This window comes from Dasypus novemcinctus, chromosome 6 (assembly GCF_030445035.2).
Source record: "Dasypus novemcinctus isolate mDasNov1 chromosome 6, mDasNov1.1.hap2, whole genome shotgun sequence".
Taxonomy (NCBI): Eukaryota; Metazoa; Chordata; class Mammalia; order Cingulata; family Dasypodidae; genus Dasypus; species Dasypus novemcinctus.
The window spans coordinates 55,297,777-55,310,724 of NC_080678.1; the positions used below are offsets into that span (position 1 = coordinate 55,297,777).

Sequence of the window (12,948 nt, forward strand, 5' to 3'; positions counted from 1 at the left end):
AATTTAAATTCCACCATTTAAAAAGTGGAGTATTTAACATTAAAATCTTGATTGCTGATTATTTTGGGGGGAGAGGAAGAAGCTGTGCACCACTGGGCCCATAGTCCTATCCCCAGAAAGGACAGAGCCTGCTGCAGTTGTACCCTGTAGAATGAGCACAAGCTTTCCAGTTCTCTGCAGTTGCCAACAGTCCCTAGTTGTAAAAACTGAGGCAGGTGGCATTTTCCCTTCACAGTTTTACTAATTTATATTTACATGCTGCCTTTTAGACATTTGAATTTCTCACTCCTGCTTGACCGTCCAGAGGGTAGGAATGAGCAAGAGTGTAAATTTTAAATGGGTTTGGGTTCAATATAAGGAAGATTTGTTTCCTATTGTACAAGTGTGGGAAGGTTTACCTTGTGGGCATAATAATTACCCTGGATCTACCTGAGCACAGGTCCAGTGACCACTGGTCAGGAAAGATGTAGATCAGGTGTTGACAAATTTTTTTTTGTAACAGGCCAGAGAGTAAATATAGTAAATATATTTGGGGGGCCACATGTATGTTGTTGCCATGACTCAATTGTGCTGTTGTGTGAAAGCATCGAGGGCCAATACATAGATAAATAAGTGTGTCTGTGTTCCAATTAAACTTTATTTTCTAAAACAGGTAGGGGACCAGATTTGGCTCATGAACCCTGATTGGACTAGGCAGATGTACCCTCAGCAGAAATTGCTAATCAATCACAGCCTCAAGCCTTTCTCAGAAGTCAGGATCAGTCCATCACAGTCAGGTGAAAACTGTCTAGGGCTGGCTCTGGGATGAGTGAGCATTAAGACCCTTTCCCACTATACAAGGCAGCTGTAAAATGAGTAGATTTTCTGCCTCCTTTCCTTCATTTTGAGAATTTAGGTACATGTCTGTAACATTAGGGTAGATTATCAGATTTAGCCTTAGTAAACTTATGTCATCAGGATGTTGTTTGATTTTCCACTGGTTGTCATTTTACTCTTGAGTTCACCTATGGATATCCTTGCCTCTGGTCTCTGCTTCTAATGTGGGTCATGGAAACCTTTGTACCAGGAAGAGATACTGAATATATTCTTGGGTTTGTTTCTCTTTCATAGGAATTATTTGGAGTCAAAGAATTTCTTCCCCAGAGTGCATTTTTGGAGTGGCTTAGTACTCATATTTGTCCCCATGTCATTCTGAAGGAACTTTGTGGAAATCTCCTTTTTGTTCTGTGTGGATTTAATGAGAAAAATTTAAATATGGTATGTAATTACTGTGTATTTAAATTTGAATGACTTTCCATATATGCACATATGTTTATATGTTCATGTGTATTTGTTTTATAATGTGTAATCCTTTGGCCAGCAATATACTGGTGTTCCTAAATATATTTGTAGTTTACAGTGTTGCATTTTTGAAAACACATTTTAAAATTCTGGAGTGAAGGTTGCAGAGATTTTTAAAAATGTTATCTACTTTTCTTTTTTTCTGCTGATAAAACTAATGTGACATTTGTATATAAGATTGTGAAATTCAGAGAAGCATTAAGAAGAAAAAAAACTACCTATAATCACAACCCATTAGGCTGCATGGTTACCATGTGGTTGCTTTTCATTTCCTTCTTATATCGTCTGTGTGTGTGTGTTGTACATATTTCATAGGACTTATTTATAGTCGAGAAATTTTTCCTGCCCATAATCTCTCTTGTATTTGAGGATACAACTCTGTAGTTTTTAATGTTTTAAAGGATAATATATGTGTATTATTGATATTACCTTAATGCTGTTTTCATTCATATTTAAACATATTTATTTTGCAGTCTAGAGTGGATGTATATACAACACACTGTCCTGCTGGAACTTCTGTGCAAAACTTGTTACACTGGAGTCAGGTAGGTATTCCAGGAGCAAAGTTGGGGGTTTGTGTAGCATCATTGCTAGAAAGGTCTGTGCGTTCCATGCAGTACCTCTCTGCAAATGTTTTCCAAGTAGAAGGACAATCTGCTTACAAATATGAGCTGATTTCCTTCCCCGGAGTCCTGGATTCCTCATTGCGTTAGTCTGGCTTTTGCTGTCCTCTCTGGAGCATACTACACCATGCCGTGGGTTTACCAAACTAATTGTTTTGACTAATTTCTTTTCTCTTCCCTTCTCTTCGATGTTCTGCTGTTCACTGAGACTCAGATTTATTTTATTTGTATGTTGCTTCATAAAACATGATTTTAGAGCAACTTTGGAGATAGGAGATTCCATTTTAGTATTAACCTATAAGCATAATATGCCTGGAAGATCAGTAGATAGACAACTTATGCCTATTTTATCAACCTATCAGTTGTCCCTCCCTTTGATTGCTGAGCAGTGAGAATCTGTATTTTAAGAAAATAAATTAACAGCTGTCCAATAGCTTGCTCAGCTTTTTTAGATTGGGGAACCTCTGTCATGTGATAGCACTTTAGTGAACTCAGTGGCTTCAGAAATATCCTCCCCTGGGAGTCCTGTTCTTAGCGTCTCCCTGGGACTCAGGAACCAGAAAGGGCCATGTGAGGCTTCAGCTCTTTGTAGTGAAGGTCGACCACATTTCAGATGTCAGTGACTCAGTAACAGATTGCTAAGGTATAGCCCAGGGCACCTGCAATGAAAGTAGTGCAGTACACGCTGCACAGCACACTCTCACTTTTAAGGTGTCCTGGACCCTTAAAATTCCTCATATTCACACATTCATTCAGGCTCCTGCTTTTCTCCTAGTGACATGTGTGTTTACAGTCACTTGTTTTCTTTCTAGACCTACCACCAAAATTCCCCTACCGTTTTTGTTTTTTAGTTGCGACTTTCTTCCTTTCTTCCTTTCTTCCTTTCTTCCTCCCTCCCTCCCTTTCTCTCTCCCTCCCTTTCTCCCTTCCTTCCTTCTCTTTCTTTCTTTCTTTCTCTCTTCTTTTCCTTACTTTCTTTTCCTTTCTTTCCTTTCTTATCTTTTTCCCTCCACCTTTTCTGAGCCTTTTCCCCTCTCTTCCCTATAGGACTTTTTGCCAGAAAGGGTGAAATTCTGTCACCTGAGCAGTTAGTGCACTCCTAAGGATGTGTGGAGGGTGACTCAGCTGACTGAAGGCGCAGCCTGGGCTATGCTCTACCTCAGTGGCCTTTGCAAGCGCCCGATTCTCAGGTCCTTGGCAAAGTACCCATGACCACCCCCTAGCCTATCAGGAGCCCTGCTCTTGTTCCCCCCCCCCCCACTTTTATGAGGCAGCTGACTAGAGTGAGGGTTGCAGGCTGAGTTCCCCAGCAGTGCTCTCTTGCCCAGTTGTGACCTTGTGACTTTAGGCTCTACTTACTTTGGAATTTCTTTCATAACCATTTCCAAAGCCCAGACTCCCTGCAGAAGGCAGCCTTGCCCTTGACCCTTGTGCCTTCTGTGTCATCTCTTTGTCAGGAAAATAGCTGCTTGGCAGAGTGACTTCACAGGACCCTTTCCTTGATCCCACCTCCTCTGGGCTGTTGGCCAGAGGCTGCCAACCCACCTTTCAGGGACCCCTTGGTCAGGCTGCTCCAGGAGGCAGCCCTGGTGCCTGATGGGAGCAGCTGCTGAAGGTGGGCGGGGCCTGGGTGTTGGCAGCTGAGAACCCCAAGTCAGGTGTGGATTTTGGAGGTTCCTGTGGTATGAGTTGGGAGGTGCCCTCAAAGGCCATTTTATTCACAGTACATTCAGAAGTTTGCTTTTTACTTGATTAATTAACATTCAGTTATTCATTTCCAAAACCTAAATCTTCCCTTGGCTGTTAAATTTAGTTTACAAATGTTATTCTCATTAGAGCCTGACAAATTCCAAAGAGCCCCAGAGCTGAGACTCTCGTTTCTCTCTCTGGCCCTCTTGGAGCCCTGCCCGAAGCCCAGGTGCTCATTCCTGTGTAAAGGCTGGTTCTAGTACATCTTTATTGTTGGTCAGAAATACTTTGGTGCTAGTGAAAATGCAGATTCTTGGGCCCTCCACAAGATCTGTTGAAACTCAGAATTCCTAGGGGGTGTGTCCCTGGGATCTGCATTTTTAATGAGTACCTCCTGATGACTCTGACATACTCCGTTGTTTGCAACCTAATGTTTAAAAAAAATACAAAGACCTGCCAAGAAATATTCCTTAAAACATTGTAAAAAGGACAAGTAATATAATATGTGCACATTATAATATTTTAGAAAATACGTGAGTGCAATGAAGAAAAACCACCTGTGTGTGTACCACCCAGGGGTAGTAGTGTAGTATTTTGGTATAATTTTACAGTTGTTTGGTACAATCATTCCCATTACTAAAGTAGGATGCTAGGATACACACTTTCTGTAACATTCCTTTTTATTGAATGAAATAGCTTTGTATTTGTTAGATACAGGCTGAGTTGCTGTATCAGAGACCCAAAAAACAGCCACTGAAGCAATTTCTTTCTTGTAATACAGATATCAGTGGTCTGGGGTGGTGGTGGTGGGGTGTGGGTGTGCACTACAAAGTCATGCAGGGACCAGTGTACTCCACCCTGTAGCTCTGCCACCCCTGGGTGCTGTCCTCCTCTGCCTGGGTGAAGCTGGGTCATCTCCATGTCTGTTCCAGCCCACAGGAAGCAGGGAGCGCGGAAGGGCGAGGGCCTTGATGTTTAGGAGGTAGCTCAGAAGTGAGCCAGATGGTCATGCCTAGTTGTGAGGGGGAGGAGGTGTGCTTTCTACCTGGGTGGCCAGGTGTTCAGTGAACGCCTGAGCAGTTCTAGTACTGAAAGCAGGAAGGCAAGAATAGACACTGGGGGTGAGAATGTCCAGGTCAAAACTAAATTTAAAAAATATTCCTAATGCAGAAAAAGTTTTCCATCATGAATTTTTTCTCCTCCTCTTTCTCTTCCTCCTCCCTCACCCCCTCCTGCTCCTCACTTCTCCCTACCATCTCTTCTTCATTATAGTCTCTTTGCAATATCAAACCATCCTGGGAATAGATTGTGTTATATTATATTATAGATATGTCTTTATACATCAGGCAGATTGTTTTTCTTAGGATGCACTTAAAGAAGGAGACTTAGTGGTCAGACTGTTGGACTATTTTCAAGACTATATTTAGGACTTCAATCCATACTGTATTATAAAAAGGTACTATTTACATTTTTATTAGCAATTGAGACTTAAAAATAACTTTCTAAATGTCACTTTAAAACTGTGTAACCGAATATTACAATTATTTCCTCCTGCTCTTCAGCCACATGTTTTTACATAAATGTAACCATCGTACCTATTGTGTTTCAATTTCTGACTATTTCCCACGTAATATTATTTATAAACATTCTTTAGAAACAGTTTTCTGTTTCTGTCTTATATTTATATTTATTATTAAGGCATGGCATACTGTTTGGGCATATTGTTATAACATAATGCAATTAACCAAATATCTATTAAAGAACTTTAGTTTATTTCTGTGTTTTTGTTACTATAAACAAACTTTTCCATATTTCCCTCTTTCTGAAGTGCTTTTCAGGTGGATAGTTTTTGAAGTACTACAGTTACTGTCAGTACAAATTTCAAGCTTAGAATTTTAGTGTGAGTTATAGGCAAGTTTTTCCTCTATATTCATACTCAACTTTATATAAATGCTGTAATACAGATTTGACCAAGTGGCAAATTCACATCTGAGTACAGCAGCAGAGCAGCTCGCATTGAGATATTTTCACTGATAAGTGGACAGGGAACATGTGTCCTAAGAGTGCTGTAAACCCATATTTTGTTCTGATCATTAAATGTGCCACATATATTTAATATCTGTCATTTGAAATAAAAAGAGCAGATGCTAAAATTTCTCCTTTAGCAATGCTCTGTGGTATCTGATGACACTACCTTTTATTATATCAAACAATGTTATGCAATTGATAAGGACTGAAACTTCACATACATCAAAATCATGGTTGGCTATCTCTTTGTACCAGTTAATGTTACACCACCATGTGGCCCAAACTTACACATAGTTTCCAATTCATTAGGAATGCCAGTTATGGATTTAATTCTTGACATATTTTTAACTTGACTGTCTGGGGGAACTATGGCTTTATATTATTCCAAGTTTTAAAAATAAGTGAATTTTTGTTAATAGTTTTATATCGGACTCTTGTAAATATGCATACATTAAAATTGTAAATAAGGGAAGCGGACTTGGCCCAGTGGATTGGGGGTCCGTCTACCACATGGGAGGTCCACGGTTCAAACCCTGGGGCTCCTTGACCCCTGTGGAGCTGGCCCATGTGCAGTGCTGATGCGCAAGGAGTGCCGTGCCACGCAGGGTGTCCCCTACGTCAGGGTGCCCCATGCGCAAGGAGTGTGCCCCGTAAGGAGAGCCGCCTAGTGCGAAATAAAGTGCAGCCTGCCCAGGAATGGCGCCGCACACACGGAGAGCTGACACAACAAGATGATGCAACAAAAAGACACAGATTCTCGTGCCAGTGACAACAACAGAAGCGGACAAAGAAGAACATACAGCAAGTGGACACAGGAGAGCAGACAATGGGGGGGGGGGGCGGTTTGAGGGGGAAGGGGAGAGAAATAAAAAAAAAAATTGTAAATAAGATATCAACCCATGGCTTTAGTCTCCCCAACTGGGTGCAAGTTGTACTGACCTGCAGTACAATATATGGTGATTACACCGGCTGTGGTATGCAAAAAAGAAAAAGTGTTACATTATTGACAAATAAATAGCATTACTAGACAAGTAGGATGGGTATATAGAACACATAATGGTTTCGTATCTATATATATTTTCGTTCCCAAGTAAAAGAGTTATTCTCTGAAAAGCTTGATTCAAATTTAAGCAGAAAATATCATCTAAAGGTCATCCAATGGAAGCAAGTATTGGTTCAGTATAATTCAAAGCATATATTTGTAGCTGCTTTTCTGTGCCCTCTTATAGCTACTGTCCAATTATACTATGAAAAATTGAGTCGTTTAGTAAAGGAAAGCGAAAAAAAGTTATTTAATTTTAACTTACAGTTTGGAAATAAAGAGTAAATGTGGTTATCTCTATAAAATTGACTTCTGAGGCTGTGACTAAGTCCAGCAACCTATGAGTTTATCTCAGACTTCTGTATCAGATAACTTTCCCCCAAAATGTTTCTTTTTAGGTTGTTAAATCCCGAAAGTTTCAAGCCTTTGATTGGGGAAGCAGTGCCAAGAATTATTTCCATTACAACCAGGTAAAGTCTTCAAAGTCTTCAGAAATAAAATGGGCCCTGAAAACTCATCGAGGAAGCCAGCCTGGGTTACTGGGTTCTGAGAGGGGTCATTACTATGGGAAGTATTTGGGAGAGTTAGACAGGTATGTGTTTGTGTTTCCTCATTTGATTCCAAAACAACACAAGCCCTGTGGTGGGTGTTGTGGGATGGGCCTCTCCTCCTTGCCCTGTGGTGGGCAGTAAATACGAATCTCCACTGTGACATGTCATTTCATCATACTACAGGCACGGACTTAGCAGTAAGACCATCCTAAGGTTGTGACCTGCTGGCTCTGGGGCCTTGGCCACATTACATTGCCTAGGCCTCCTTTTCCACATACAGGTAAAAGCACCATTTTTGAGTGCTGAGTGTATGGCGCTTTTCCCCTGCCTCCTGTGCAATCGGTGTGCTTATCTCTGATGTACAGATTAGGAACCTGATGTTTAGAGAATTTTTACAGCCTGCCTTCCATCCCCGAGGGAGAACATGGGAGGCTATAACTCAAAAGCACCTTCCCAAGCCCTTGGTTCCTCTACCTGCCATCTGGTAGGTGGGGAGAGCTGCGCCTCTCACAGGGGACCCGGCCTCTGTCATGGTGCCCCATGTGGCATATGGTAGCATCTCAATAACTAGCAGTCTTTATCCTTCACTGTGGGTTTGGTTTTTTGGTTGCTCTGGTAATGGTAATTGAAAAGGTAACCTGATAGTGATTTTTAAAAGTTAATCTCTTCTTCTCCCATCAAAGTGACTACATGTTTAATGGAGACAGTTCTTGGTGATTTTGAAAATTTGAAAAATAAAAAAATTCCCCATTTCTTTTTTTAAATTGTAGAGTTACCCTCCCACTTACAACGTGAAAGACATGCTGGTGCCGACTGCAGTCTGGAATGGGGGACATGACGTGCTTGCAGACGTCAAAGATGTCAATGTCTTACTGACCCAGATCACCCGCTTGGTGTACCACAAGACTATTCCTGAATGGGAGCATCTCGACTTTATCTGGGGCTTGGATGCCCCTTGGAGATTGTATAATGAAATTATTCATCTAATGAGGAAATATGAAAGCCAGCCTTAAAAGATGTAGAGTTCTTTCCCAGGTCTTTTTTCTTTTCATATCCAAAGAAATTGTGAAACTTTGAAGATGCCCAATTTTCTCCAGTGAGGATTAGAAACTCACTAGCTATTTTTTTTTCTTTAATTAAAATCACCAGATGATTAAGGAATTAATGTCTCAACTATAGTGTTGTTTCTTTAAGCATTGGTGAAAAGATACTTATAATCATTTTGCTTATCCTTCCCATTTAAAATGCAATGTATTACCTTTTTATTCCCACCAAAGGCAAATTAATACATGTTTGGCTTTTTAAAGTGATGTTCATTAATAAATAACTTGAGAAAATCTCAGTGTAAAAGTATCTAGCTTTCATCTCCTTGTTTTCCCATCTAAGGATTTTGTATTTATGCACTTAAGTGATACTTTTTTCATGCTTATTCAGTAGGTACAAAGCTAAATCCAGTGAAATCCCAGCTGTGCCAGTTACAAAGATCCCATGATGAATTTTATTTATCAAACTTATCTGTGATAGCTGTGAATTAAAATGGTTAAATGGCTCAGGCCAAGCAAAATAATTTGCTGAAATCTTTGAAAACTAATTGCACTGAATCCAATAGAGAGACTTTACCACTGGTTTTCTCTGAAATTAGTGTGCTCTTTTAACCAGCTGCTGTATCTCAGTAATGATGTTATGGTGTAGAAAAACCCTGTGGCTGCCCATGAGAATTTTCCAAGTTTAATTTTACACAAAAGAAATGTGATCATGACTGTTTTCACACCAAGATTCAGGGACTTGTTTTCTTTTCATAGTTGTATGTTCATATTTCTAGTCCTGATTTGCATCCATCTGTCAGGAAGCCCATATTCACATACTTTTCTTGCAATGTTGCCTTACAGTAATCTCAGGTGGACAGATGTTTTTGTGATAGAGTTACTCTAGCTGCAATAACAATATTTAGTATTGGTTAATATATGCAAGAAGAATACTACTACTTTGTAACATTTAAGAGTCTTATTTAAAGGTTTCACTAAAACTCAGTGAGCCTCAGGCCTGAAGAATTGTGTGTATGCGGTTTGTCCTTGATTTAATCGCCTTTTTATTTTTCCCTTTTCCTTTTGGCTGGACTTAAATCTTTCTTTCTCACCTTTTCCCAGTCCTTCTTACTCATTGTAAATCTTGCTGCTACTGCTCATGAACATCTGTCCCTCTCCTTTGGGGAGAAGCCCACAGTCTCAAGAGTAAGGAAGGTTAGAGATGTTTGGAAACACTAGCTTCATAACTTATCCTGTGGGCACCACGTTAGTAAGGCTGCGGGTGGAGACTTGGCAGCTCTCAAATCTTGTGCAGGTAGCCCGTGGGCTGCAGGCAGGAGCATGGATTTGAGGACTGTCTGTCCATCTTCTTCATTGTAGAGATGAGGCAACTGTAGTAATCAGCTAAAGGGGTGCTGATGCAAAATACCAGAAATCTGTTGGCTTTTAGAAAGGGTATTTATTTGGGGAGAAATTTACAGTTACCAAGCCCTAAAGAGTCTGACTCAAGGTACCATTAAGAGGTACTTTCTCCCCCAAAGTCTGTTGCCATCTGTAAATGTGATGTGGTGGACAATATCTGATAGGGTTGAGCCTTCCTCTTGTCTCTTAAGGCTCCATGGTCCCAGCTACTTCCAATCTCAGCTGTAGGCTGTCCTAAGGCTCATCACTCTCCCTGGGACTCATTTCATTCCAGCCTCAGCTGCTCTGGTCTCTCCACAAGGTCAGCTGTAGGCTATCATGCTCATCTCTCTTCCCAGGGCACTGTCTAAGGAGCACTCTCTCTTCCTGTGTATCTGCTTCTGTGTTCTCCTTCTCCATGTATTTTCTTCCACATGAGAGTCTGTTTTGTCCCCACCAAGGGGGTGGGGACTCAACCCTACATGCCCTAAAGATGTGATCAAATAAAAGCCCTAATCTTGATTTAATAAGGTAAAAGTGAAACCTCTGAATCTAATACAATCTAATATGCCCAGAGGAACAGACCATTTACAAACACCATCCAATATCTATTTTTGGAATTCATAAACAATACCAACCTGCCACAGCAACCAAGGTCAGGAGAGGTAGGTCTCCTCAATGGGGCCCTGGAACATAGACTTGGAGCCCCAGTAAGATCTCTCCCACTAGGGCGTGGTTTGAGGAAAGAGGCTACACCTTACCTGTCTCAGTCCCACTAGGTGTATGTAGGTAGACTAAATGTATGAAGAATGAGTGGACTTCTTCATGTAGCTAAGGAACATTAGGTGCTCAAGTAACAGCTGGGAAAGTGTAAGGAGTGAAGTGGTATCAGAGTGATTTTTGTTAGACCCAGAGGAAGAAGTAAAAATGTACTAGAAGCAAAGGGTGTGTGTCTGTAGCAGGGGGCCCCCCTCCCTCACTGACCATATGTCCCCAGGGATCTCTTCTTTTTCTTTGAACCAAGACAAAGTGGTTTGGCCAGGCACGTGCAGGTTCTTAGGGCTGGGGAGGAAGAGAGAGTGAGTGGATATCTTTTGTGGTCAGTAAAGCTCCCACACACCAGACCATATGCTGCGGAATGTGTAGGGGCTGCCGTCCACTTGCCTGTTTTGCTCTTTGCCTCTTTTCCACACTTTTTCCTGGTGATTCATTCCAGTGTGTGGACCAGTCTAAAGGTGGGGATGTTGCACATTGGTCCTTAAGTTGCACATTTGGCTTTTCTAGAGGCTGCTTACCCATGACAGTTGCATAGACCATTTGTATCCTTATGACCCTGGCTTCACTGATCTAGTTAACTTAGTGACTGAGATTGTGACACAAGGTTGGAACTTTTGCCTAAAGAAGTCCTGGGACAGGTTGGTAGGGACTTTGACTCTGTTTTCAACTGGCTTTGATGTATGTTTTGTTAAACAAAATGCAATGTTCCCCCGCAGATCCTCAGACCAAGGAAAGGACTAGTTATTTTGTAAACTTGAAATTCTTCTCTAAGACATCGGGAAAGGAAGTGCCACTGAATGTCACCAGTTAAGAAAGAAGCAAGTCATTTTCCTTTTACCACAAGAGGGCAGGCTTGGCTCGGCTTGCACACCTTCCCCAGCACCTGTGACTTCATTTCTTAGGGAGGCTTTCCTCAGGGAAGGAACTCGGCTGCTTTGGGAGCCAGTTGGTAGTTTGAGGACTGATAAGGGCAGCTGGGTCAGCGGTCATGTCCATCTAGGATCGTGACTAATTCTTGTCTAATGGATAACATCTGAAACAATTCCCAAAGGATAGCTCTCTCCCAAATGTGACATATGGAAACAAAATTTTGCCTAGAAGGTGAACAAATGGTCAGCACCACAGGCATGGGTAGGTGGGTGGGGAATGAAGAAGGCATTAGGCCAGACCTCAAAGTAAAGGAGGTCTAAAATTTAGATTGTTGCAATGATCTCCAAATAAGGTTACTTTGTGTTTGTGGAGATTAAAGGTGTTAATTTATTCAATGTAAGCATTTACAATATTCTGTATTTTTAACTTTTGGAAATGTATTTTTTAATATATGGAGAGATTTTTAAAAATGAAAGTAACCCTGGTCTCTTATGACTCCTGAAAGGAAGCATCAGGTAGTAATTATTCTGATTTTTTAAAAAGCTTGTCAGACATTCATTCAGAGTATGTATTGTAATGTGCTAAGCTCTAGATTCCATGTTCCATTCCAAATTAAGCAAGTGAAACTCTTTCTCTACCAGATGGCTTTAGTAGTACTAAAATAATACTTTACACTTTTACAGTGTGCTTTCAGAGTTTTGAAAGCCTTTTCCTAAGGCTGTGATCTTTGCAACACTATCTTTGGAGGTGAGATGAGTATCCTTATCTCTGCTTGACAGCAATGGTATGCATTTTAATTGGGGATGATTTTTATATGGTATAAATGTTTTAAAGGGGTTGGAAGTGGTTGCAACAATTTCAGCAGAAGCCTAGCAGAGATGGGTCAATAATATAAAAGTGTTTAAACCAAATATACCTCAGTATTTTAGGGGCAGTAGGAGCATCAAGGAGTCTCTTAGGGGAGCTAACACCCCGTGTTCTTCATCAGCATCCCCTGCTGTTTTTGATAGGAATAAAGTTTGCCAAGTCCTTTGTAAAGTGCCAGCTAAATGCAGCTTCCAACCCCAAATTTCTGTGGAGATACCATGGACCTGATGTGATTCTATTCTCTCTTTGGCTGCTAATCTTGACTTTCCTGAGGTAAGTCTTCATCTTCAAAAGGAGGGGTTTGATTCTGATCTTTGAGGTGACCCCACTGTCTGTGAGACTCAAGTGTAACTCATCATAATAAATATTCCTCTCTGATCCAGGCATCGTTAGGTTTGATAGAGGCCAAAAGGTTCTCACCCTCTTTTAGAAAGAAAAATAAATAAACCACAGAGGTCATTTTAAAAAAAAGAGTTCACATCATTGGTTTGGGCTTTGCCAATTACATGTGCTATTTCTTTTTAATGGAAGAGTGGCTCTGAAGTTTTGAGAGCTGATATTTTATAAATTTGAGATAGTATTAAATATGCAGTCTTAATTACTGTATTTCACATGAGTCACTTGATCCTTGTAGATAGCTAGTAAAGAAAGGAGTCCTTTCCTCCAATCCTGTCAGAAATTCTGTACCAAGATAAAAACAATGTACAAGAAGTCAGGATGAGCTGGAGCATGTA

At 40.8% G+C, this 12,948-nt stretch overlaps 1 protein-coding gene across 1 annotated transcript in view; it reads left to right on the forward strand.

Moving 5' to 3' along the window:
- The window catches only part of LOC101415736 (lysosomal acid lipase/cholesteryl ester hydrolase-like), a 32,806-nt gene extending 24,195 nt beyond the window's left edge, over positions 1-8,611 (forward strand). The window contains exons 7-10 of the mRNA XM_004464543.5: positions 1,111-1,257; positions 1,815-1,886; positions 7,122-7,193; positions 8,045-8,611. Coding sequence (XP_004464600.1) covers positions 1,111-1,257; positions 1,815-1,886; positions 7,122-7,193; positions 8,045-8,287 — 534 coding nt within the window. The 3' untranslated portion in view covers positions 8,288-8,611. The remainder of the gene's footprint in view (positions 1-1,110; positions 1,258-1,814; positions 1,887-7,121; positions 7,194-8,044) is intronic.
- Positions 8,612-12,948: the final 4,337 nt, after the last annotated feature.